This window comes from Cnephaeus nilssonii, assembly GCF_951640355.1.
Source record: "Cnephaeus nilssonii genome assembly, chromosome: 19".
Classification (NCBI taxonomy): Eukaryota; Metazoa; Chordata; class Mammalia; order Chiroptera; family Vespertilionidae; genus Cnephaeus; species Cnephaeus nilssonii.
Genome location: NC_137090.1, coordinates 38,516,204 through 38,543,946, shown reverse-complemented (window position 1 = coordinate 38,543,946; position 27,743 = coordinate 38,516,204). Strand labels below are relative to the sequence as shown.

Here is a 27,743-nt window from a genome sequence, read left to right as displayed (position 1 = left end):
CAAATAGAACTGCTATAACAAAATACCACAGACTAGGTAGCTTACAAACAACAGAAAATTATTGCTCAGTTCTGGAGGTTGGATTCCTAGATCAAGGTGTCAGATGGTTGCCTTTGGTTGAGGGCCCTCTCCCTGTTTCATTGCTGCTTCTTTCTTGTATCCTCAGGTGAAAGAAGGGGGTAGAGATCTCTGGAGCTTTTACATAAGGCAATAATCTCATCAATGAAGAATCTACCTCATGATTTAAGTACCTCCCAAAAGCCCCACCTCTTAATGCCATCACATTAGGGATTAGGATTTCAACCTATGAATTTGGGGTGGAGGCACAAATATTCAAACCATAGCAATAACTGAATGTTAACTCAAATTATGGACCTTGAGTATGTAAAAGACAGACCTCGGTCCTTTTTCCCAGTGTGCTTTCCCGAGTAAGCTAATGAAGAAGACATGTCCTCCACATGATTACGAGTCCAGGTAGGTAATATGCATGAGTAAAATAACCTCTTCATAGAGAACATTCCCTGACTCTAGAAGCAGCCACTAGTGACCTCTGGGCCATAGCTGCCATGCAGGCTGGGTATTGCCAGACCTTGCCATTCTTTCCAAGGAAAGTAAAAAAATGAGTATTTTCATGTGAAATCTGTCCATTTTATTTTTAATGTGTTTTTATTGCCCTATCCATTTCGCTTAGAGCACTGGCCCGTGGACTGAAGAGTTTCAAGTCAATCCAGGTAAAGGGCACATACCTTGGTTGCAGGCTTGATCCCTGTCCCTGATCAGGCTGTGCAGGAGGCAACCAATAGATGGGTCTCTCTCACATCAATGTTTCTATTTCTGTCTCTTCCCCCTCCCTTCCACTCTCTCTAAAAATCAATGGAAAAATGACCTGGGGTGGGGATTTAAAAATAAGAGAAAAGTAAAATGTATTTATATGAGAGAGAGGAAGGTCAAGGGAGAGAAACATTGATCAGCTGCTTCCTGCATGCCCCATACTGGGAATCAAGCCCACAACCTGGGCATATGTCCTGACCGGGAATTGAACTGTGACCAGCTGATTCATAGGTCGATGCTCAATCATTGAGCCACATTGGCTGGGCCATTAACCTCTCTTTAATTAAAAATACCAGATAATAGTTTGCTGATCAATAAACAAAGTATTTATTCAGCACCCATGTGCCGAGCACTATGCCAGGCACTGTGGTGGATACAAAAATTTAAGACATGGTCCCTGCCCTTAAGGAGCTTACATTCTCATGAGGGAGACAAAACTAATACACATGAACCAGCTACAAACAGTACAAAAAATATATAATTTCGTGTAAGAGTATATCGTAGACTTGACGCTTACAGGGATTCAAAGAAGAAAGACAATGAAATGGGCCTTAGAGACAAAATTTCTTGAGGAGTCGGGAAGGGGTCAGGCCTTGAAGGACTGACCAAACTACACTGAGGCTCCTGTTAGGTAGAAGTAGGAGTAAGGTTCAGACAAAGGCAAGAGGTATGCATTTGATATGGGGGCTCAGAAGTCACTGTGGATTTCTGAGCAGAGAAATGACTTGACCACAAAAAGCTCACCAGCTTTCATGCAAATTCATATAATATGCAAATAGCTTAGGGGACATCCTATAGGACACTGGAAACAATGGCATTTTTTGACTACAACACAGATGGCACTCATCTGTCAAAGGAAAACACAGCCACAACATAAAATGCAGGCTATCAAGGACGGATGACAATTCTAGGAAGCCCTTTATGCAACATGCCAATAGCTCCAATATTTCCTAATTCCCATAGACACCAGAGGCAGAATGAGACTTCATTACCAAAATCCAACACTTGGGCGCTCTCTGCTTAGAAATACTACACAAGAAGTATGAAAGATATTAGGACATATAAGAGTGACATAGAAAAAGAACAAGTGGAAGAGGGAAATGTAAATCCACAGGGAAAAAAAAAACCCACACCAAAATGTATATAAAATGTTATCTCCTAGGGAGATGCAATTTGTACGCCCATTTAAAAAACAACAACACCATGAACATATATTGTATTTCTACAACAAAAATACTATGCCTTAGTCAGGTGTGCTTATCAGTATTAATGGTAGAATTCAAGAATCCCTTAAATTATGTTAGGTAAATTGGTCACAAAATTCCATATACTGAATCTCATTTTTCAGTTGATTTGCATTATGAAAAAGAAGGGTGTTCTGGAAGAATCGAGATGGAGAGGTAAGTTGGAGAAGAGGTGAGGACTTTTCCTTATGTTCAGGTAAGCCTAGGTAACCTGTTTACAACATAGGGCTAGGGATGGTGGTAGTGGGACTGGCCAAAATGGTAAGAGGACAGTGATTGAAGTGACCACTGCCACAGTGGAATTCTGCCACTAGGAATTCTCATACCACAGAGAAATCAAAATCCCATAACTGACTGTGTGTAGGTCATCAATTCAAAATTGGTTTCCAGTTTTACCCAGTCATTAATATGTACAGACATTCTCTACTTAAATGAACTCAGTGAATAGATTTTAAGATTAAAAATTTACCACAATAATTCCATAAACTGGGTAACTGAAAGTTAACTAAGGGAGAACAAATAAAACTAGAGAAACTCATTAAAAAATAATTTTAAAAACTCTTCTAATTAAATTCAAGCTTTCTTGAATAAAGACGTAACAATTTAAAAATCCCATAAGAATTCTGCATTCCAAGATTGGCATTTAAATATTTTTTTAAACCACTCAGGAAATAAAGCAGTCCCATTAACCTACATTCTATAAAATCGCAACAATCATATTCAAAGTTACCGACTAGCAGCATTAAAACATTTAAATTCCATTCCTTATGCCCATTCCATTTAGACATTAAAATACTATTCACTTCAAAATCTGAAAATTCCTGTTTATAATGTTGAATCTGAAGCGTCATCTTTGAGGAAAATCTCACACTCTAGAAAGCTACCACTTAACCAGTCTACAACTACTTGGAAAAGGTCCTGTGTCTACGTGGTGTTTATTAAAACTATTCTGAAATAATCTCTTTTCTTGGGATGCCATTTTAGTCCTCGGGGTTCTCTGAATTATTTGGGCATGTGATGCAAACCTGCTGAGACCCAGGGAAGTGAGTATTTTGGATATTGAACCCTAGGCATGAAGTTCCTATTTCTGTGGAACCTAATTTCTACTTGGTTTGGAAGATAAACCAGGTACTTGGCTCTGAAAAGCTTCTTAGCTTTTCATGAAGCAAATGGCAAATGTTAACTAGCCAAAGGCCCAGGAGAAATATATCCCTGTCTAACTGGTACCTTGTTCATCTGGCTCCAAAGTCAACATTGTAACTTGATGTCCTGGTCTAATGATCCTTCTGAGGCTTTACAAAGATGGCAATGAGTCTTTCCCTGGATTTCTTAATGGAGAAATGCAGAATAAAGAAGATGCCACATTAACTTTCTGCCTATAACTGAACTGTCCAGTATCTGAATTCCTGCTGTTATAAGAACCATCCTACTGCCCTGGCCAGTGTGGCTCAGTTGGTTAGAGTATCATCCTATGCATTGAAGGGTTGAGGGTTCAATCCCCGTTGGGGTGTATACTGGAGGCAACTGATGCATGTTTCTCTCTCCCATTGATGTTCCCCCTTCTCTCTAATCAATGAAAATATCCTCAGGTGAGGATTAAAAAAAAAAAAAGGAACCACCCCAACCTACATCATCTGACAACTTGAAGTTTTGCAAAACCCCGATGAGAACAAACTGTCTGCACAACATAAACAAATGTTCCCATTGGAGCTGCCATTCTGAATTAGTAAGATGTATACACAGCCACATATTATCAGCCGCATATTTCCAATCTTGAAATGAAATCCAGTCGACAGCTGTGGAGACACATGAAGAGTGGGCATGTAAACTGCTCCGAGCTCAGACCTACGCAGGAGCTGGAATACAATCTCATCATGTAAAAGATCACACACAAAAGCTTTAATTAGTGAGAGAGAGATGGAATTCCGTTTTATTTTGTCCTCTCTGAAACTTCCATTTACACCATGGCCTCGTCTATCAAAGAGGAGGAGGAAAGAGCTCTGCCTTTCACCACAGAACTCAAGCACACATGTCCTTGTTCGACAGAGGCGGCAGGGTATGTTTCTCCAGTTTTTGGCTCCGAGAGGTTACACTTACAGTACCGGTGCAGTGAGGAACCACCGGCAAACTGCTGGAAATGTCTTCTGGATTAATCAGTGTACCATTTCATAAAGTGCTTCTGGAGTTAAAATCTGTCAAGCTGTCAAAAGTGTCCACACTTTTGCAACACAAAGGATAAAAGAATCCCAATGGGTGTGTCTTGAGTCCTTCCCGGCTGGGTCTCATTGTTGGCACTGCTGCTTTACCCGCCGAGGCGCTGGCCCTCACCCCAGGCGAAGCCTCCTGGCCGCTCCTCAGGTAGTGGATTGTAATTTGGATCCTCATCTGGTGTATCAAAAATAGCTTTCCTAAAAAACAGAAACCGATATAATTCAGTCCCAGAATCATCTCAGGTCCTGAATGCTGCAAGGTCGAAAAGATCCCATGAGGTTTCAACCAATGGACTAGCATTACATCTGCCCACCAATGAATTTATATATTTTTAAAGGTATTCACAATTGTTTCATATTTATATTAGCCTTTACCTCCTTTACTAATTTTAAGAGAGAAAGAGAGAAATACGTTGGTTGCCTCTTATATGCATCCTGACCAGGATTGAACCCGAAACCTGGATATGTACCCTGACCAGGAATAAAATCAGCAATCTTTCTATGCATGGAATGATGCTCAACCAAGTGAGCCACATTGGCCAGGGCCTCCTTTACTAAAAAAAAAAATTAAAAAAAAAATCGTTTTTTGGTTAATCCTCACTCGAGGATATTTTTCGATTGATGTTCTAGAGAGTGGAGGGGGGGGAGGGTGAGGGGCGGGGAGGGGGAGAGAGAGAGAGAGAGAGAGAGAGAGACAGACAGACAGACAGACAGACAGACAGACAGACAGACATTGATGTGAGACACTTAGATTGGCTGCCTCCGGAACACATCAGGGATCGAACCTTCAACCCAGGTATGTGCCACTTACCAGGAATTGGACCCTTCGGTGCACTGGCTGATGCTCCAACCATTGAGACACAAAGGCCAGGGCTCCTTTACTAGTTATTTATTTATTTTAATTTTTTAAAAATTTAATTATTTTTTTTTACTAAATTTTTTACATATATATTTTTACTGATTTCAGAGAGGAAGGGAGAGGGAGAGGGATTGAAGAGAGTCAAAGATGAGAGAGAATAATTGATTGGCTACCTTTGCATGCCCCCTACTGGGGTTCGAGCCTGCAACCTGAGCATGTGCTGTGACCTCCTAGTTCATAGGTCTACACTCAACCACTGAGCCACACCGGCCAGGCTCCTTTACTAGTTTTTAATACAAAAGCAATACATGTTAATTATAGAGAAAACAGGAAATGTATGAGTAAAATATCCAAAATTCCCAGAGATAATCATTTTTGGTGTTTTCATTATTCTTCCAGAACTTTTATATATTTAATTTTACAAAAGCTAGATCACACTTATTCTGGCACATGCTACAACATGGATGAATCTTGAAAGCAGTATGCTAAGTGAAATAAGCTGGTCACAAAAGGATAAATACTGCATGATTCCACTTACATGAGGTACTTAGAGTAGTCAAACTCATGGAGACAGAAAGTAGAAAGTGGTGATTGTGAAAGGACAGGGGGAGAAGGGGACGGGGAGTTATTGTTTAATGCAACAGTTGCTAACCGGTGGTCCGTGAGGTTCAAAAGGTGGGCAACCGCTGGTTAAATGGATACAGAGTTCATTTTACAATATGAAAAGAGTTCTGTGGATGAATGGTGGTGATAGAAGCACAATGTGAATGTACTTACTGCCAGTAAACTGTACCCTACAAATGTATAAAATGATAAATTCTATGTTATGTGTATTTAATCACAATTAAAATTTTAAATAAATTAAATGTCCAAAAACTTTAAAGCAGCATCTTCTATTTACATTCATATTTCTAATTGTACTTGCCCACAGTTGATAAAATTAGAAGTGTATCTGAAAACTTCTATTTTATATTGGGCTCAGGAAAAGCATCTGTGTTTTAAGATGAGCTCCTTTAATTCTTACAAATTAACAATAAAAACAGGAGCATTTGAGATTTGCTTCCCAGGATATCATCAGTTTGATTCAAATAGACTCTTACAAAAATTCTCTACAGGTTTGGACAATTCTAACATTAACACAACACACTTACCCCATCCTCTTACCCAATAAACATACCCAAGATGCCCCCCAGTGATCTTTTCACAACCTGCTTAAAATCTTCCCTCCTCCCCCACACTGTACAACCCCCTTCAGTGCTCCCAGCCCACAGCTGAGGAGGCTGGGCAATGGTTCCAGGCTGCAGTTTCCTCTGCATGGGTACCCTATGAGAGGCCCACAGTGAAGGGTCCACCATAAATCCACTACCACGCTCAACCTGTTTAAAACCTTTCAATAGGAGTTGTGCCAGAACCTCTGCACTCCTGCGAACCAACGTGGAGCTCTCAGGGCTGGGAGCCTGCAGGCAGCGGCCTACAACGTGAGTGCCACCTCAGTGCCCACCACACCCTGCATGCGGTCCTGGGGCCTGAGGGAGGGCGATGGTAGGGGGCTGTGCACTGGCCCCAATCTGCTCTCAGTGCATAAGTTCACAGAGAAACATGAATGGATAATAACAGAAAATGGTATTGGAACAGTGGGATCAACAATTTTGCACAGGAAGCTTTGGGTGATGATGTTTACTGTTGTCTGCCTCAAATTGGGACAAAATTGAAATAACAAGATGAGTTTGGTGTTTTGAAAAGTGTGAAAGCTGCTAGTGAACTCTACTCTCCTCTATCAGGAGAATTAACTGAAATTAATGAAGCTCTTGCAGAAAATCCTGGACTTGTCAACAAATCTTATTATGAAGATGTTTGGCTGATCAAGATGACACTGAGTAACCTTTCAGAACTAGATGAACTGAGTGAAAAAGCATATGAGAAATACATAAAAGCCCGGCCTGTGTGGCTCCGTGGTTGAGCATCGACCTATGAACCAGGAGGTCACAGTTCAATCCCTGGTCAGAGCACATGAGCAGGTTGCAGGCTTGATCCCCAGTAGGGGGCGTGCAGGAGTCAGCTAATCAATGATTCTCTCTCATCATTGATGTTTCTAAGCCTTCTCCCTCTCCCTTCCTCTCTGAAATCAATATAAATATATTAAATTAAAAAGGGAAAAAGGAAAAAGAGTAACTTTGCAGTAGAAGCCTCACTGACACCGGACACAATCAGTGATTACCACCACTCTGACAAATGCAACAACCTGAAACCCTGTCCCAATAGGCTGCAATTAGAAGGATGCAATGTCACTTCTCGATAGTCCTGCCAAAGATGCAAAACCTGAACCTAAATGTGAAAGAACATTAGTCAAAATGGGCCTATAATCTTCACAAATGCCAATGTCACGAAAATCAAGGAAAGCCTGAAGAGCTGTTCCAACCTGAAGGAGACCAATGAGACATAACTACATGCAACCCCTAGAGCTGAGCTGGATTCTTTTGCTATCAAGAACATTGAGCCGAAACCGGTTTGGCTCAGTGGATAGAGCGTCGGCCTGCGGACTCAAGGGTCCCAGGTTCGATTCCGGTCAAGGGCATGTACCTTGGTTGCGGGCACATCCCCAGGAGGGGGTGTGCAAGAGGCAGCTGATCGATGTTTCTCTCTCATCGATGTTCCTAACTCTCTATCCCTCTCTCTTCCTCTCTGTAAAAAATCAATAAAATATATTAAAAAAAAAAAAAAGAACATTGAGGACAACTTCCAAGTGTGGAACAGGGTTTGAGGATTAACGTTCGCTTACTGATTTGGACTGTAGAAGAAATGTCCTTGTTTATAAAAAACACAACTAAAGGGGGTCAGGGGACATTATACTGACAATTTACCTTGAAATTCCCAAGGGGGAAATCCTTTGTCCATGATCTTACGGCTATCAAACTAGGAAAAAGTAAATACAATACCCCCTGCGTTTGACGAGGATGTGGGGAAGGAACACTTAATATGTTGCTGGTAGAAATGTAAACCTGAACAACCATTCTGGGTGGTGATTTAGCAATAAACAAAATGGCAATTCCACTTTTAAGAATTTAACCTTGGAAAATAATCATGGATGTGTGCAAACATTTAGCTATAGGGATATTCACGACTCCAATCATAAAAGGGAAAAGCAAGAACTAATGTCAATGTCCATCAGTAAGGGATTAGTAAAATTATGTTATATTGATACCAGGTATATTGTGTAGCTGTCACAATTTCGTAGAACATTTATGATGGAAGAACAATTATGACACATTACTTAAAAAAGATTATAAAAAGCATTTTTAAAAAGTACACAGACAGCTCTAACCGGTTTGGCTCAGTGGATAGAGCATCGGCCTACGAACTGAAGGGTCCCGGGTTCGATTTTGATCAAGGGCATGCACCTTGGTTGCGGGCACATCCCCAGTAGGAGGTGTGCAGGAGGCAGCTGATGGATGTTTCACTCTCATCGATGTTTCTAACTCTCTCTCTTCCTCTCTGTAAAATAATCAATAAAATGTGTTTTTTTTAAAAAGTACACAGACAATAAAAGACTGAAGAACACATAAAAAAGTTAACAATGTTATATCTAAGAGGTGGGATTATGGAGGAATTTGCTTTCTTTGTTTTGTTTAACTATTCTATAACCAACATTTTATAATATAAAAACTTACATTTCATTCCTCAAGTGAACTCTTTTTAATACAGTATATCCTAAGGACACAACATTCTGGAGTAGAAAGAGGTCTTATGAAAGCTCTGTCTCCAGGAAAAATGAAGTGCAAAAACGAAGGGACTTGCTTAAAATCACATGGCTGGTCGGTGGAACGGCCTACACCCAAAGCTATTTCCACTCTAATGCTTATCTCTACCACTGTTTGTATTTTTTTATTTTAAAGATTTTTAAATTATTATTAACTTTAGAGAGAGAGGGAGAGGGAGAGAGGAACATCAATGTGAGAGAGAAACACTGATCAGCTGTCTCCTGCATGCTCCCTACCGGGGATTGAGCCTGCAACCTGGGCATATACCCTGCCTGAGAACTGAACCGGCAACCTTTCGGTGCACAGGATGATGCTCAACCAGCTGAGCCACACTGGCCAGGGTACTACCACCTGTTTGGAAGGCCAGAAATCCCACCATTAAAAACTTTCCTCTAGATGGTTTTGCCCATTCTGCTCTTACCGGTCTATAAACTTTCATAAACCCCCAGGCTCCTCTCTGGAGCAGGAGGTGCTAGTGGTCATCCTGGACAGCAGTTAACAAGTCAGCCTCGGGACATCCTGAGCCTGTGAGCCCCCTCCTGCCACCAGCCTGGCACTGTCTGCTCCTCCCACACAAATGCTCCTCAACTGCAGCGAGATGGCTCAATCTGTAAATATTTACTGACCTGAACACTGATCATGGACCCTGTCCCAGTTTGCCTGCAACAAAACACGTAACCTGGTGTTAAGTACTCACAAAATAGATGGTGTTTTCAGAATTCTTATTCCACCAGGCTGATTGGGAAATACATCTTCCAAGAAAAAATATATGTGTCCGACTGCAATACCTAAAGTCAACCAGAAATAAAGGAGGAGGGAGAGGATTAAAATTTTAATTGCAAGTGAATCTACCAACATAAGTTCCTTATAATTAGGAAGAAATATCAATATAGTAAGAATTAGAAAACTAATATTATAATCTTTGAGAATATAATTATCAAATAATCCCATAATAGCTATTAAAGAAGGATAAACATGAAAAATAGTGACAAAGTTTATAAGTAACATAATAGAAAAGTAGTGATAAGACTCTTACCCAAGAGGTCCACAATGATTGAGTTCCCCAACAACAAGGAAAAGCCCATGAGCACCCAGGGTAGAAAGGGGGCCTGGAAATTGAGAAGGCCGAAGAAGTTCATGCGGACATAAGGGTTCCTTCGGCTCCACACGTAGACAAGCATTATTGTAAAGGCCTGGCCCAAAAAAACTAAGCTCACAAACAAACCAAAAACCTAGCAGATGGCATTAAGGAAAATATCAACATTAACAATGTAATAGGGAAGACTGGGCAAAAGAACTAAGGATTGTGTTCCAACAAAAGTCTGAATTAGGAAAGCTAAGCATTAGTTACTTACATCTTTACAAGAAAAAGGCCTGAAAATAATTCCCAAGAGCAATCTGGCAAAAACCTGCTTAGGCCAAATTATTTCAAAGTGTTTTTCTGCTTTCATGAAGTTTTTGCCTTTTTGGAAAATGTGTTAATTATTTGGTCAATAATTGAATTAAAGTTCACTCACCATTAGCACCTTTACAGAGGGTGAATAAAGCCAACTGCAGCAAAACCATCCTGTCAGACGGACTACATTCAAGTCTGTTATATGGTTGACAATTCTTTTTTTTTTTTTAAATAATGTATCAGTTTTGGTAGTAACCAAATAAATGCCTTACCAACTTTATTTAAAAGTGAAGCACACCATGAACAATAATATAGGGTATCCCCCAAAATATGTAAACACACTTTGAGTAATTATAAAGGCAGTTTTATTAATATACATTTCACTTTCAAAACTGAAAATGCTTTTTGTATACATTTTTTGGGGAATATACATATACATATATATGTATATAGACAGATAGATATAGACATATCACATCTTCTTTTCCATTTATCCACTAACAGACAGTAACCCACCTTGGCTAGAAGTTCCTCTGACGTGCTCATAGTAGAAAAGCATCCTGTCTAACCTCCAGGCTTAGACACTGGCACATAAAGTGTGCTGTACAATAAACAGTAGTACCCTAAAGCTAGAATCTGGAGGTCTCTGTTTGTTTAGAATATCTAGTGAATTGTGGGAGATGGATGAAAAATTTTAGGAAGAGAGAAGTTGGTACATTTTCCTATGTTTGTTCTATTTGTTGAAGGATACAGTCATTAAAAATCCACCAAAAAGGAACATAAATACAAAGTCTGCTGTCCGACCTCGGAAAGAGCCTTCTTCTAGCATTCGACAGTAACGGTATCTTAAGTTTCAGGTTAAGAAAATGTTAAGCACACAAACATGAAGAAAGTAAAATTTAATGTATTACGTAAGAATACTTGGACTCCACATCATTTATAAGTCAAGCCTTTTTTCTGTAAGAATGTTTATTATAAATGGTAGTATGGTTACTTCTCTCTACATTTTATTCAACTTCATATTTTACAAAAACTGTTCCTAATTGGGGAATCCAGCCAGATTCTGGATAAACATGCTCCCAGTCACCTATTAAACCTTTCCAAATCCGTATCATCTTTTCCATGTCCAGCCACACCAGAGCCTGCGTCACCCTTGCTTTTGCACACCTCACTTGGAAGAAATCTGCATCAAGAAGCCTTGAGTGGTAATCTACTTCTTCAGGCTGGTAGAGTACTTCTATACCTCAGTCAATGAAGTTGCATTTAAAAAATATATATATTTTATTGATTTTTTACAGAGAGGAAGGGAGAAGGATAGAGTTAGAAACATCAATGAGAAACATTGATCAGCTGCCTCCTGCACCCTCCCCACCCCCCCGGGGATGTGCCCGCAACCAAGGTACATGACCTTGACTGGAATCGAACCTGGGACCCTTCAGTCCGCGCAGGCCGACGCTCTATCCACTGAGCCAAACTAGTCAGGGCTGAAGTTGCATTTTGATGAAAAAATTTAATTATCAGAAACTTACCAGAATATGCCATATAGGAGACAAAGGAATCCATCCTAGGGCAGGAATCCTGTCACCCCCTACATGGCTCTCAGTCTACTGCAGGTCGAGGTGAGCTGTAACTGCCCTCTTTCCAGAGGGTCAGGGTGGAGGAGGAAGATCTGCTCAGTGGCCCCAATTACCATATGACCAGAGCACAACTCTTTCCTGCGTCTCAATAAACTGGAACACGGCAAGCTTGGCAGATATTATGGCTCTGTCTTTCAGCCAGTAGAACCAGCAACTAAGATACAAGATCTCAAGTTTCCATTCTTCACGAGCCCACTCCCAGACCTGTATCAAAGCTCTATCAATTATCACTATATTCAGCTTGTGTTTTACTACTTGGTACCTGCTGATGTTACTTTGTAAGCATGCATCAATCAAATCACTCCTCTCCCTTGATCATATTTGCAAGTGACTTAGAGGCAGAAATGTAATCATTTTATGGTTAAACTAGAAACCTGATGCACGAAATTTGTGCCAGAGTAGGCCTTCCTCCCCCCGGCTGCTGGCACTGGCTTCCCTCCAGCACCCGGGCCCGAGCTTCCCTCCGGCCGTTGGCAGGCGCCTGGGACCCGGGCTTCCCTGGCAGGGGGAAGGAATTAGCATATTACCCTTTTATTATTATAGATACCTCCTCTTTGAACCAGCAGTGACCTACAAACACCCTCAAAACATTACTATCTGACCAACTACTCTGCACCATTGAGCCAGTACCTAGAAGTTACAGCTAAAATGTTAACAAAGCCCTAGCTGGTTTGGCTCAGTGGATAGAGCATTGGCCTGTGAAGTGAAGCGTCCCAGGTTTGATTCTGGTCAAGGGCACTTGTCCCAGTTGCAGGCTTGATCCTCAGTAGGGGGTGTGCAGGAGGCAGCCAATCAATGATTCTCTCTCATCACTGATGTTTCTATTTCTCTCTCTCTCCCTTCCTCTCTGAAATGAATAAAAATATATTTAAAAAAATAAATAAAATGGTAACAAAAATAACAGGATTAATAGTTTCAATTTAATTTTGTATTTCCTAAGTGAACCTAAAGTTTTTATGCTAACCCCACTTAATAAAGGATACAGAAATATCATGTTAAATAAAAAATTGAATCCAACAGGCCCAAAAAATAAAAAATTGGTGATTAGCCTCCATATCTGTTAAAAGAAAAAAAACCAAGAGAGAGGTAGATTAAGTAAAATATACCAAGAAACGCTTCCATATTAAGACAAAAGAGATATCCTCTGACTATGATGGTTGAAAGGCCATGGCTAGGTGATACGATGTTCTGAATCAAAGAGTGGGGCACAAAATCTGACACTGGATTTTGAGAGTCTGAATGATGTCACTCAACTCCTGATATCTGTAACGATAATAGGACAGAAATCTTGAAATTGTGATTGTCTTTAAAAAACAAAACAACAGAAAGAGCCCACACCTGTGCACTCTCCCTCTTGGGAGCACACCTGCTCCCGAGCCTTTCCAGTTCCCTCTTCTTCCCCCCAGGGACCTGGTACCTTTGTCTTTCTCTCTCCTAAGCTCCAAGGGTCCTTTTCTTTTGCTTCTGTAACTTGTTTCCTGAACCTACACAGCCCAGCTGGCTCACTTCTACTACCTCTGTAACTTTCTAAATAAACTTTCTCTTATAATTTGGAAAAAAAAAAAAAAAAAAAGCCCACACCCCATGGTTAAGCAAATTATAGAAAAAGTTTGATGGAAAGACTAGGTTAATTTGCATAACAGAAAAGAGTGCTTTCATATATGTAGTATCACAATTTAATGAATAGTCTTGAGACACCAGAGAAAAACTCTAGGGATCTAATACAAATTGCTAAAAAATGTTTCTATATTAAGTAGCCCAAAACACCCAGAGTAAAGAGTAACTGTAAAGCAAATATTCAAATTCTAGTCTGAACTAATAGCTAACTCCCGCCCTGGCCGGTAGCTCAGTTGGTTAGAGCATCGTCCCAATACGCCAAAATTTCGGGTTCAATATCCAGTCAGGGCACATACAAGAAGCAACCAATGAATGCATTAAAAAAAAAAAAAAAAAAAGCCAACTTCCTACAAGTAAAGACCAAATGCTCTAATAACTAGAGTCTACTTGGTAGATATAAGGACACTCATGTTCTTGTTGGAAATTACTCTTCCCTACCCAACCCATGGAGCTCACAATCAAAACAACTTCTCACAATGGTAGAGCACTTAACATTTTAAAGTAGTTTAACATATTCTAGCAGCTCATGTGATCTTAATCCTGTGTCCACCATCCCCATTTCATAAATAAAACTAAGAATACTTTTAAAATGCTTGCCAAGAACACATGAATTGTAAAGGGAGACTCTGAACTCAAACCTAGAACTTCTAACTCCTAATGCAGATTCCCAGTATCAAGAGTTTAACTCCAGGCAAAGCCAAGCAATTATTAACTTGAAGCAAGACTTGGGTGGAGCTACAGCACTTAGCAAAGCCCATGTGAGTATCAAAGGAAGAAGACATGACAAGAGTCCACAGGGTTGCTTTAAATATTATTAAACTCGTAAGAACTGGTAACTAATAAAGTTGAAACAATTCAGTTCTGCAGTACTAGACTTTAGAGCCCTCCATCTCGCCAGGACACAAGCATATAAACAAGTGCAAGTCTGAGATAAGAGAGAGGAAGCATTTACAAATACCCGAGGGACACAAAAGAGATGGTCACATAAAAGCTTCTCTTGCAAGGCAAGCTGGAGTTCAGTGGGTATAAAGTGAATGAAACACACTTGAAACAGAGTGAATAGCATGTATAGAGGCAGAATTACTGGTTTTTGGGTCTCCTATTCCAACTATAGCCTATATGAACATCCTGGAGCAGGAAAAGACATCTCTCCTTCAGCACTGTAATTACTGGAAAGGACCACCTTCCACTGCAATCTAACAAACTGGCATGTCGTTTAAGATGTCAATCTTTCCAGTTTTGTCAGTATAATCTGATCCCTGGAAGATGGATCACTTTAAATGCACTAATAGCTGAAACCGGTTTGGCTCAGTGGATAGAGCATCGACCTGCGGACTGAAAGGTCCCAGGTTCGATTCCGGTCAAGGGCATGTACCTTGGTTGCGGGCACATTCCCAGTAGGGGGTGTGCAGGAGGCAGCTGATCCGATGTTTCTCTCTCATCTATGTTTCTAGCTCTCTATCCCTCTCCCTTCCTCCATGTAAAAAATCAATAAGATATATTTTTAAAAAAATAAATAAATGCACTAATAGAGGAAGGAGCATTTGAGATCTTGCTCCCCACCCCCACAGTAGCATATTTTGTCCGTTTGGCTTAAATAAACTCTTATAAAAGTTCAAAAATAAATAAATAAAATAAAAGCACTAATAGAGTTGAGGGTCCTTCCCTCCTGGGGGCACGCTCACACCTTTCCCTTCCTCCACTTTCCCCCCAGGAACCTGTTACCTCTGCCTTTCCCTCTCCGAAGTTCCAAGGGTCCTTCTTTTGCTTCTGTAACTTGTTTCCTGAGCCTATGCAGCCCAACTGGCTCACTTCCACTATCCCTTTAACTTCCTTATTTTTTTCAAACTTTATTGATTTTTTAAATTTATTTATTTACTTATTTATTTTAATCCTTACCCAAGGATATGTTTAGGGAGAAGGAGAGAGGGAATGAGAGAGAGAGAAAGAGGAAGGGAGGGAAGGAGGGAGAGAAACATCAATGTGAGAAACATTGATTGGTTGCCGCCTGTATACCCCCTGACCATGAATTGAACCCCAACCTAGGTATGTGCCCTGAACGGGAATCAAACCTTCAACCTTTTGATGTACGAGATGATGCTTCAACCAACTGTGCCACCCAGCCAGGGCTATTTATTGACTTTTAAAGAGAGAGAGAAACATAGACTTGTTGTTCCACTTATTTATGCATTCATTGGTTCTTCTTGTATTGGTATGTACCCTGACCAGAGATCAAACCCGCAACCTTGGTGTATCCAGACGCCGCTCTAACCAACTGAGCTACCCGGCCAGAGCTTGTGACTTTCTAAATAAACTTTCTCTTACAAATTGAAAATAAAATAAATGAATAATAAAATGCACTGATAGAGCTGAGTTCCTGAACTGGACAATGGTGATAACATCAACGTGTGGGTGTGTCAGGTGGCAAATGCACAAAATAAGGGCATCTTGTGAGATTCTACCCTGGGCAGTTACCTGGTCAGTCTCTCAAATACAATATTTAACTCTGAACCAGTGATTCCTAAATATAGGAACTGAACACATCAAAGCAGAACCATGCAGGGAACTTTAAAAAATCCACACAGATTCTCAATTCCTAACCTTGGTTATTCTGACTTAGTGCATGATGAGGAGCTTGAGAATCTCTTAAACATTCCCAATTAGGCTGCAGAATCTCTGATTTATACCTCCCACAATAAGACTTATAAACAGATATTCCCACTTATTTCTCTGAATTATTTTTTGAGATAGTATATAATTGGCTTTGCTATTAAAAAGAAAGAAAAACAAGTTTAAAAACTGAAACATCATGATTGTGATGGACCACTTACTTGGAAGTGTTTAAAGATTAATTCAGGATTGAAGTACAGCTGAAAAGGTGTGATCAATTCCAACTGCTGAAATAGAGAAAGAGCTACTTAAGCAAATCAAATCAAGAAGTAAAATTTCATCATCTACAATGAAGGATTAGTAGGGCTAGCAATTTCCAACTCTCAGTCACTTAGACTGAATCCTTTAAAGCCACCGGGAGAGGCTGGTACACAATTCTCTAGAACTGGTACAATTCTTTGTATCCTCAATACCCAACAAATAACAAAAGTCTGTTTTATATTGCAATAGTTGAGGCTGGCCTGAAGGCATGGGATGCAGGTGGAAATGTATATCTTAGATATGGGGCAAGTAATGAGCAGGGGCTCCGAATCTGAGAAATGAAGGCCGGACCTATAGCAAGTCAGGGCGGCGGGAGCCGCCCACCCAGAAAACGTGTCTGAGAACCCTGGCGATGGCCAAGTGGCACCAATGGCCAAGTGGTACCGCGGTGACTAGTGGGGGAAAGTCCGTTACAGTTGGGTGAAGCAACACATCTCACTCAAAAGAAATGAGACTCGCCAGGCCCAGGCCGCTCAGGGGTTGAGTGGCCACCTATGTTAGATTCCCAGCCAGGGCACAAGCCCAGGTTGCGGGCTTGATCCCCAGTGTGGGGCATACAGGAGGCAGCTGCTCAACGATTCTCTCATCACTGATGTTTCTACCTCTCTCTCCCTCTCCCTTCCTCTCTGAAATGAATAAAAATATATTAAAAAAAAAAAGAAACAATACTCAAGACCCTGCTTCCAGCCAACCTCTGTATTCACACTCTGTTTATTTTAAGACTCTTGCCTCTGGACAACTTCCAGCTTTCTATCCTCAATATCTAAGTTTCTTCACAGGCGGACTTTCCCCCACTAGTCACCGCGGTACCACTTGGCCACTGGTGCCACTTGGCCATCGCCAGGGTTCTCAGACACGTTTTCTGGGTGGGCGGCTCCCGCCGCCCTGACTTGCTATAGGTCCGGCCTTCATTTCTCAGAAACTGACCTGCAGTCCTGATCCCCCCCAACCCTCCTGCAGGAGCACTCCCTGCCCGGTCACCGGCTAATCAGTCTGAAAGCGATTCCCAACCCCAGAGTGAACCCTGTCCACCTCCACCCACCCTGAGACCAAACCATCTGGGCTTCCCGGAGGCCCAAACCCGCTTCCCCAGGACCCGGTTATATCCAGCCCGGGTAATGAGAAGCCGGCGCTGCATCTGCTCACCACGGCGGCGGTGGTGAGGACGCAGGCGGTGGTGTAGGCGCGGCTGACCGGTGGGATCTGCAGGTACTCCAGCCGGAGGCTCTGGTACGCCATCTTCCCCACCGCCGCCTGCCCCCGCCCCACTTCCCCTTCCGCCAGTCAGCCCAGCGGCGGGGCGGGGCCAGAGGCCTCCGTTACCCTGCCCGCTGCCGTCCAATCGGCGCCGCGCAACCTGCCAACCACCAATCGCAGGAGCCCTAAGGAAAGTCATTCACCAATCAGGAGTTGCGTGTCGGCGGCGACCCTGCCTGGCTTCCTCACCCGCCCACGTCGCTGAGAGGAGAGTAAGAACAGTTTCCTTCCGCCAATCCCCGCGGGCCACAGCTAGCTTGCCCGCCCGGCCCCTTTCAGTCACCGACCGAACAGCCAGCCAATCAGGAGCGCGACAGCATCCCGCCTTTGCTCTAGTTCGCCGAGGCGGGCATCCTTCGGTGTTTTGAGGGAGCCACCGCCCTACCGATCTCTGGTAGCAAGAGGTGGTTGAAAGGCGGTGGCGGGAAACCACTGTTTGATCGGAATTGCCACCCTCATGGTCGCTTCGGTAAGTGCCGCGGGGCTGCGTTTTCTCACGGGAGGAGAGGGAAGGAGTGGAACTGGATGAGGCATCCCCGCGGGGCCTCGGATCTGAAGGTCCCGGCATGCAGCGGGGTCGCGGGGCCCGACGGGAGCCGGCCCTCCGGCCGAAAGGAGTTCCTGCCGGGCCGTTTCTGCAACTCTGTCCACTCAGTTCGTTGAGGTATTCTGGGCACCTCGTGTTGTTTACTCTGCAAATATTGATTAAGCCGTCCTTGTCCTGCCCTGAGGAACTCTAGGGCTAGCCGAGGAGACGAGACAGGCCCGCGATAACATCCTAAAGTACTAGTAGAACTCGGCCGGTGCCTGAAGAAAGGTCCTGATCGAGTTCAGAGGAGCGGGTGCGCCACCAAAGAAGTGTATTTAAACTGACCCTTGCCAAAACCGGTTTGGCTCAGTGGATAGAGCGTCGGTCTGCGGACTGAAAGGTCCCAGGTTCGATTCCGGTCAAGGGCACGTACCTTGGTTGCGGGCACATCCCCAGAAGGGGGCGTGCAGGAGGCAGCTGATCGATGTTTCTCTCCCATCGATGTTTCTAACTCTCTATTCCTCTCTCCTCCTCTCTGTAAAAAATCAATAAAATATATTTTTAAAAAAAATAAACTGACCCTTGAAGGAGATTTGGCCACGGCATCTTACCTTGAAGGAAGGACATCATAGGGGGAAAAATAGTTCGGTTTGGTTGGGAAGAGTAGTCAGATCTTGACAAACTAATAAGGAAGCGCTCAAAGTTTAGGAATAGAGAATGGCCATCAAGTCTGGTAGTAGGTAAGGAAGGAGCCAAATTGAAGGGTGAAGAGAGTGGTTTTTACAAAGGATATGAATGGGTGTTCACAGGAGGAGAACCCAAAAAGCTAACATGTATGAAGTAGCACCCAATTTACTGGTAATCAGAGAAATGCACTAAAAATATTTTTGCCTGCTCCTATCACCCTCACAACCTGTTGATAAAAGAATGTTTCACGTACTGCTTACCCTGGTGAGGAGGAACAACGGGCCTTGAAAGAGCTTTGGCAGTGTCTCCTAGGGAAGAAAGGCAAGATCGGAATTTTTTTGAGAATTGCAAGTTCGGTTTAAGATGGACCTTTCAGTTTGGGGGTTTAATTAGGATTGGGTAGAGATGGTGAAATGACAGTACAGGATTGGTAGAAACAGCTGAGGCAAGGGTTTCAGAGAACCTTAGGTTCTGCTTGTTGATGCTTCCCATTGAAGAGTTGACCCACCTTTAGGGCAGTTCAAGCCATTAGAACAGTGAAAATATACTGGTTTTTTTTGAATAGTCAAGTCATGCTAATGTAAACAGTAAATTGCTTGTTGGGATGGGGGAGTGTAGGTAGTTTCAGTCCTCAGTATCCAGCTTGTGTGTGGGGCTAGATGGTGTTGGTTCTCAAAAACAAAACAAAACAAAACACTAAAACAATTGTAAGTCTACCAGATTGGTAAAAATTAGAATGTTGAATGGTGTTGGCAAAGATATGAGAAATTCTCACATACTGTAAGTGAGAGTGTAATTCAGTGTAGGACATCCCCACCCCACCCCCAGCAATGCTCTGGAGAACATTTTGGCAATATTTAGTGAAATTATGAGAAATTCTATGGCTAGCAATTACTTGCCTGTGTAAATACCCTCAAAGTCCCTAAGGAGAAATCATAGAAGGGTGTTTATTACAATATCATTTCTGGTAGTAAGGTGCCGAAAGCAAACTAGGTGTTGTCACAAGGAGAATGGACATTAAGTGTGGTATATGCATATGATAAAATTGTTGGTATACTTCAGCCAGAACCAGTGAAGTAAACTGAAGTATAACAATGAAGTGATTGCAAACATAAAGAAAAATGTAAACATACATATGCAAAACTGTATTTTTCAAGAATATATATATATATCTAAAACCTATTAAAGTTGAATTAACATTAAAGATGAATGGAAAAAAAGCATATTTAGAGACATTAGAGGGAAGTTGGGGAGGGATTGAGCAAAAAAGAAAAATAGAACTCATGGATATGGATAACAGTGTGGTGATTGCTGGGAGAGGTGAGGAGGTAGAAGAGGGCAAAGGGGATAAATGGTGATGAAAGCAAAACAAACATTAGAGTATGTTTCTAAGGGAGATGAAAGGTAGAAGAATAAAATAAGTTAGAGAAGACCTAGCCTGAAGTAAAAATAGAGTGAGTAAAATAGGAAGTATTATTTATCTGCTCAATTGTGAACATGTGAAGTCTTTAAAAAGGACAGAATGTGGTTAGTAAGGGTTGGGTGATGAAGGCCCTTGTAAGCCATGTTGAAAGAGTTTTGAACTTGATCCTGAAGCATAGGGCAGTGTTGAGGAAATAAAAACCCTGCCAACCCAGAGACTCCTCTCCACAGCTCATAGAAAAAGTAGTTTTATTACTGAATAGTCATATTCAGATTACAATACACTGTAGATAATTTGAGTGAGATTACAAAGACAAAGAAATTCTACCTTATTTATGCAGCCAAGCAATTACAACTATTCTATTTTAGTCATTACATATATAAATTCTCAAAATTAATGGCATCTTGTCTTCTTATAAAAAGATTTGACTGTACCATTTGCTTCAAATTCTTTCATAAAGTTCATCCATCCTAAATTCACCTGGTAATTGAGGTATCCATTTATTTTGCTAATTGTCTTTATCTGAAGGAATAATGAAACTTCTCTCTTATTTCTATAACAAGCATCTGATTATAGCTCAGAAAAAAAGTGCATAGTGTCACTCCCACAGTGACAAGGAGATATAGGAGAGCTATTTTCCGAGATGCTTACATTCTAAAGTAAAGACTTCTAGCCGAAACCGGTTTGGCTCAGTGGATAGAGCGTCGACCTGCGGACTGAAGGGTCCCGGGTTCGATTCCGGTCTAGGACATGTACCTTGGTTGCCAGCACATCCCCAGTGGGGGGTGTGCAGGAGGCAGCTGATTGATGTTTCTCTCTCATTTATGTTTCTGACTCTCTATCCCTCTCCCTCTCTGTAAAAAATCAATAAAATATATTTTAAAACATCAAAGACTTCTAGACCCTTGAAAGGCACTTGTTCAGCTACTAACTGGGATTTCCCCCCCCCCCCCCCTGTTGGCTAGGTTGGAAGGACAGGGAGTTGAGGACATTGGCAAGGGAGTGGTTAATGTGATGGATGGTGGAGCCTAAAATGGATAGGGAAAGAAGTGAAGTGGGATAGACTGAGTGCAAGGAAGAGAGGATCAGAGGGTAGAAAGTCTTGATGATTAAGGTGTAGTATGAGTACGTGAATGAGAGTTGGAAGAATAGCCTAAGAAGTTGTCAAAAAAACAGGGCATGGGGGAGAGAAGTTGCAAATATCAAGAGCCAGGTGGCCAAAAGAGTGAAGCCATTGAATCTCATGAAACTGTGTCTCTAGGGCTGGTTAGGTTATTTGTCTAAATTTGAATGTTGTCTAGGATGATAACAGACTTCAGAAGACTGAACCACAGGTCAGAGTCCTCAATAAATGAGAGGTAAGGAAAATGAGGGTCTAAGGGAGGTTATAGACGGATTGAAGCAGCCTCAGAGGCCAGGGTTGGCATCCTATTGCGGATGAGTGAGGCTGGAATTGGCATTGAGTATCAAGGAACACAAACTTTTCTATCTATAATGTGATTTATTACTTTCTTCAGATGATTTAATCCAATGATATTTCTTTTACATTTGCAGATTTTTCACAATCAAAATTAACAGCAAAATAAGTCAAGATGTCTGTCGATCCAATGACCTATGAGGCCCAGTTCTTTGGCTTCACACCACAAACTTGCATGCTCAGGATCTACATTGCATTTCAAGACTACCTATTTGAAGTGATGCAGGCTGTTGAACAGGTTATTCTGAAGAAGCTGGAGGGCATCCCAAACTGTGAGATTAGCCCAGTCCAGGTTCGTAAGTGCACAGAGAAGTTTCTTTGCTTCATGAAAGGACGTTTTGATAAGCTTTTTGTCAAAATGGAGCAGCTGTTTTTACAGTGGATTTTGCGTATTCCCCCGAACATCTTGCTTCCGGAAGATAAATCTCAGGAGATGCATCCTTATAGTGAGGAAGAATTCCAGCTTCTCCAAAAAGAAATTGAACAGTTACAGGAGAAGTACAAGACTGAATTATGCACTAAGCAGGCCCTTCTTGCAGAATTAGAAGAGCAAAAAATTGTTCAGGCCAAACTTAAACAGACATTGGCTTTGTTTGATGAGCTTGAAAATGTTGGCAGAAATCATGGGACTAGTGATTTTAGGGACAGCTTGGTGTTCCTGGCCCAGAACTCCAGAAAACTCCAGGATATTAGAGACAATGTGGAAAAAGAAAGCAAAAGATTGAAAATATCTTAATTTCTAAATAATAAAAGGAGCCGGTCAAAAATAGGATGAGTAAGGGATGTATATCCATAACTATTATTATGTTAGTGAACTGTATATTTTGTTAGATTTTCTTTAAACTCTTTCTTGTATTCTACATTTTCCTCTTATTTGGTCCTTTTCCTCTTGTTCGGTCCACTCTCCTGAGGTATCTGTGTACTACTCGGAACTGATCTTTGAAGCATTTATTCCTTATAGGCCTCTAATAGGTGGGAAGGGATTCTTAATCCATTAAAGACTCAATTTGGGGGCTTGATGAAGAAATAAAGCTTTTCACGGCCAGTCAAAAGATACTTGTAAAAGGTGTACCTTGGTCATGAGTCCTTTGTAACCTTGATCTTTTTTGCTTATTCTTTAGATGAGACCAAATGACAAAAAGGTTGAGTGGGTGGCTTCTTTTAAAAAAAAAAATATTTTTATTGATTTCAGAGAGGAAGGGAGAGAGAGTTAGAAACATCAATGATGAGAGAGAATCATTGATCGGCTGCCTCCTGCATGTCCCCACTGGGGATGAAGTCCGAAATTTGGGCCTGTGCCCTAACTGGGAATTGACCCTTGACCTCCTGGTTCATAGGTCAACACTCAACCACTGAGCCACACCAGCCAGGCAAGTGCGTGGCTTCTTTATTCATCAGCCACTACACTGTGGGACAGCCAACATAGAATTCGTGTTCTTGCCCATAATTTTTCTTACACCAGGAAGTTGATACGTAGTTTAAGGAAGCAAGCAGCAGAAAAACAACCATAATCTTTAGTAAAGAAGGAAGAAATTTTTTTTTTTTCTAAAATAAATCCTTTCCATGACCAAGGCCTTGATGGTGTTAAACAATTTACTGTCTTGGAGCCCAGCAGTGGAAGACCTTGGACAAAAAGGAAGCAGATCTCACTGGAATAGAAAAGGAAGCCTGGAACATACCCAATAGCAAAGTTTATGTTAACTGACTATTTGGTACTTATGCCATTTTTTGTTTGTTTGTCAGTTAATCCTCACCCGAGGCTACTTTTCCATTGATTTTTAGAGAGTGGAAATGAGGGGGAGAGACAGAAAGAAACATCTATGTGAGAGGGACACATCAATTGGTTGCCTCCACCAGGGCCAGGGATTGAGCCTACAACTGAGGTATGTGCCCTTGACTGGAATCGAACCTGGGACCTTTCAGTCCGTGGGCCGATGCTCTATCCACTGAGCCATACTAGTCAGGGCATATTTATGCCATTTTTAAATTCGTACTTCAGATAGTTTTGGAATTTTTCTTGTGCCTAATATTTAATTAACTTACGTATTCACACTCACAAGTATCAAATATTTATTACCCTCAGCGGGAAATTTTAGCTCTGTCTTTTGCTTAAATTCACTGGAGTCTAATATATCCTTTTGTAATTAATCCATGTAACATGTTAGGCAATAGTTACTCTCAAGATATTGCTTGTTTCTTTCTAAAGAATAGGTTTTGGAGTTTCTCCTTTATGTAGAAGAGTAACATAGGGTATTAATATTTGCAATTAAATATAGATTTACGAAGTCTGTGTTTACTTGGAATATGTTTATTATCAAAGAGTTCTTTTCCCCAATTCAATACATGAAATACAGATGTTTTTAAAGGCTTTGATTTTCGATTTTCTGCTGTATGTAATGTCATGCTATGTTTCCTTCTTCAATATTACTTTTTACCCAAATGAAAAAACATTTCCCCCCCGACATTTGTAGCTATTTAAAATCTCCTAGTATTGACTGGCTTGAATGGTGATTCCCCAAGTGGTTTGTCCATGTATGTTGTGATTCCTGGAACCTGTGACTGTCCTTATTTGGAAAAATGATCTTTGCAGGTAATATTAAGTTAGGGATCTGGAGATGAGATCATCCTCAATTATCTGGGGAGGTGGGTGGCTAAATCCAATGATAAGTATCTTTTATAAGAGAAAGGCAATGAGGGATTTGAGACAGAGGTGGAAGCATTGTGACAAAGGCAGATTGGGGCGATGCAGCCACAAGTCCAGGAATGCCAGCAGCCACCATAAGCTGGAGGAGGCAAAGGACAGATGCTCTCCCAGAGCCTCGAGTGTGGCCCTTCTAACATGCTTGCTTTGGGTTTCTGGCCTCTAGAACAGAGAATGAATTTCTGTTGTTTTAAGTCACGAAGTTTGTTATGGTAGCAACTGAAAACTAATGTACTTAGTGAAATTAGAATATTAAGATAATTCATAAGGATGTAGACTATAATTAAGGAAACAAGGGCTGAGACCTTGTTTGGCCCCTTAATCGGGATAATAAACACTTGGTTACCCACTCTGTTTCATTCATCTCCCATCCAGCATCAGTCTCAAATTTCCCTAAATGCCTGCTCCCAAGCTTTTCCTTGTATTTATCTATTTATTCTCCCTTAAAATATGCCTGATCCCAACTATATATCCCCAAATAGACTTCCCTCCTACTGTTGCTGCAGTGACGGCCAGTTCAGGAGACAGTTTGGCATGGTATTAATGGAAAGAGAGTGGCCATTACTACCAATCTTAAATCAAAAGAATTATAGGGAAATACTATGCAACAGGTTCTGCACTCAATTCTGATGAGGGTTTTCCCCACACCACCAAGCAGTTTTACAGGGCACAATCTGAGACTTTCTACCCAGAGATAGCATCAGATTACACAGGTTAAGGGCTCAGACCTACAAAGACTGCCCTTCAAATGCCAATGACAAGCCTAGGTCAGTGGTTGGCAAACTCATTAGTCAACAGAGCCAAATAACAGTACAACGATTGAAATTTCTTTTGAGAGCCAATTTTTTATTTTTATTTTTATTTTTATTGGTTCAATGGTGCAATGGGAGTTAGATTTTTTTTTATAATAAATCTTTATTGTTCAGATTATTACAGGTGTTCCTCTCCCCCCCCCCCCATAGCTCCCCTCCACCTGATTCCCCACCCCACCCCATACCCTTACCCCCCCGCCACTGTCTTCATCCATAGGTGTAAGATTTTTGTCCAATCTCTTCCTACACCCCTCAGACCCCCTTCCCCCTGAGAATTGTCTGTCGCCTCCCTTTCTATGTCCCTGATTCTATTATATTCACCAGTCCATTCTGTTCTTCAGATTTTTTTATTCACTTGATTTTTAGATTCACTTGTTGGTAGGTATGTATTTGATGTCTTTTTGTTGTTCATAATTTTTACCTTTAACTTTTTTTTTCTTCTTCCTCTTCTTAAAGAATACCCTTCAGCATTTCATGTAATCCTGGTTTGGTGGTGATGAACTCCTTTAGCTTTTTATTGTCTGTGAAGCTCTTCGTCTGACCTTCAATTCTGAATGATAGCTTTGCTGGGTAGAGTAATCTTGGTTGTAGGTTCTTGCTATTCATCACTTTGAATATTTCTTGCCACTCCCGCCTGGCCTGCATAGTTTCTGTTGAGAAATCAGCTGACAGTCGTATGGGTACTCCCTTGTAGGTAACTAACTGTTTTTCTCTTGCTGCTTTCAAGATTCTCTTTTTCTTTTGCCCTTGGCATTTTAATTATGATGTGTCTTGGTGTGGTCCTCTTTGGATTCCTCTTGTTTGGGGTTCTGTGCGCTTCCTGGACTTGTAAGTCTATTTCTTTCACCAGGTGGGGGAAGTTTTCTGTCATTATTTCTTCAAATAGGTTTTCAGTATCTTGCTCTCTCTCTTCTTCTGGCACCCCAAAAATTCAGATGTTGGTACGCTTAAAGCCGTCCCAGAGGCTCCTTACACTATCCTCACACTTTTGGATTCTTCTTACTTTCCGCCTCTCTGGTTGGGTGTTTTTTGCTTCCTCATGTTCCAGATCTTTGGTTTGACTCTTGAGGTATGGTGATCTACAGTTGAGTTTCTGTATATTCTTTATTTCAGACAGTGTATGCATAATTTCTGACTGGTCCTTTTCCATTTTTTGGTATTCTCATTAAGGTCTTTGAAGGTCTCTTCAAGTTTATCAGTGGTTTTTAGAAGATTCTTGAGTAACCTTATAAATGTGGTTCTGAACACTGTGTCGTCCATTAGTTTACTTTCCTCCATCTCTTCTATTCATGACCTGCTTTGGTGTCTCCACATTTTGGCTGCCTCCCTGTGTTGATGGAGTGGTTTTGTGTGGTCAGTGACCTATAGGGGCCGGTAGCTCAGCTTCCCCAATCTCCCTAGGTGGTCGCTCTTGGTACCCCCCTTTGTGGGCTGAGTGCAAAGTCTTGGTGTTGTTAAGCCTTGATTGCTGTTGGTACACTGGGAGGATTTGACCTCCAGGCCAATTGGCTGTGAGGATCAGCTGTGTCTACGCCGGGAGACAGCCTTATTCAAGTAGACTTGTAAAATTGTAAAAGCCTCTGTGCTCAGCTTGGATGGGGCGGAGTTTTAGATTGGAGCCTACAGCCTTGGCTTCCTGTCAGCCCTGCCCTATGAGGTTCCTGGGTCTCAGTGTCCCTCTGTACTCCCTGCAAGCACCTCTGAGAGAAAGGCGCCCTGGAGTTTAGCCCGCTGCCAAACAGTCTAGTCTCTCCCCCAATGAATCTGGATTCCCAGATTCTCGCCTGGAACTGGGTTTCAGTGCAGTCGGAACTGGGGCTCAGCGCAGTCCGGAGCTTTTGTCTCCTTCCCGCTAAGGCAATTCAGCAGCACAGTCAACAGTCCGTCCTCTGCGCGCATTCACGTGCGTGCCTCCGGAGCTCTGCCTTTCGCCGCTCCCCTGAGTTTCCGCCTTACAGCCCAGATTTCCCCAGTATGAGCCTGGGTCCCCAGGGTCTCGCCCGGAACTGAGGTTCAGTGCAGTCGGAGCTGGAGTTCAGTGCAGTTTGGAGCTTTTGTCTCCTTCCCGCTAGGGCAATTCAGCGGCACAGGCAACAGTCCGTCCTCTGCGCACATTCACGTGCGCGCCTCCGGGGCTCTGCCTTTCGCCGCTCCCCTGAGTTTCCGCCTTACAACCCAGATTCCCCCAGCATGAGCCTGGCTCCCCAGGGTCTCACCCGGAACTGGGGTTGAGTGCAGTCGGAGCTGGGGTTCAGCGCAATCTGGAGCTTTTATCTCCTTCCCGCTAGGGAACGCCGGCTAGGCACTCAGCTGCCCCGTCTTCTCCAGCTCCGTCCTCCCCGCACACACCCATGTCTCTGCCCGTGTCTCCGTA

General features: G+C 42.1%; 2 protein-coding genes across 3 annotated transcripts; one reads left to right on the top strand and one right to left on the bottom strand.

Moving 5' to 3' along the window:
• Positions 1-1,178: 1,178 nt before the first annotated feature.
• Positions 1,179-17,755, bottom strand: DERL2 (derlin 2; the record flags this gene model as incomplete). 2 transcript variants are annotated; one of them, XM_079798316.1, is made up of 7 exons in its annotated part: positions 17,630-17,755; positions 16,384-16,449; positions 12,919-12,992; positions 11,050-11,143; positions 9,939-10,134; positions 9,600-9,690; positions 1,179-4,483 (listed from the first exon to the last, which is right to left on the bottom strand). In XM_079798316.1, exons 1-7 carry the CDS (start codon positions 17,720-17,722, stop codon positions 4,378-4,380), a joined length of 720 nt encoding a protein of 239 aa, XP_079654442.1. In that variant the 5' UTR covers positions 17,723-17,755. The 2 variants fall into 2 exon arrangements, with proteins under 2 accessions (XP_079654442.1, XP_079654443.1); XM_079798317.1 differs by lacking the exons at positions 1,179-4,483; positions 9,939-10,134; positions 11,050-11,143; positions 12,919-12,992 and having other exon boundaries at positions 9,625-9,690.
• A 278-nt stretch (positions 17,756-18,033) lies between these two features.
• Positions 18,034-25,385, top strand: MIS12 (MIS12 kinetochore complex component). Its single transcript, XM_079796776.1, has 2 exons — positions 18,034-18,209; positions 21,934-25,385. Exon 2 carries the CDS (start codon positions 21,972-21,974, stop codon positions 22,590-22,592), a length of 621 nt encoding a protein of 206 aa, XP_079652902.1. The 5' UTR covers positions 18,034-18,209; positions 21,934-21,971; the 3' UTR covers positions 22,593-25,385.
• Positions 25,386-27,743: the final 2,358 nt, after the last annotated feature.

Bases quoted from the DNA above. Each gene is read 5' to 3' on its own strand.
- MIS12 (XM_079796776.1), top strand. From the start codon at position 21,972: ATGTCTGTCGATCCAATGACCTATGAGGCCCAGTTCTTTGGCTTCACA.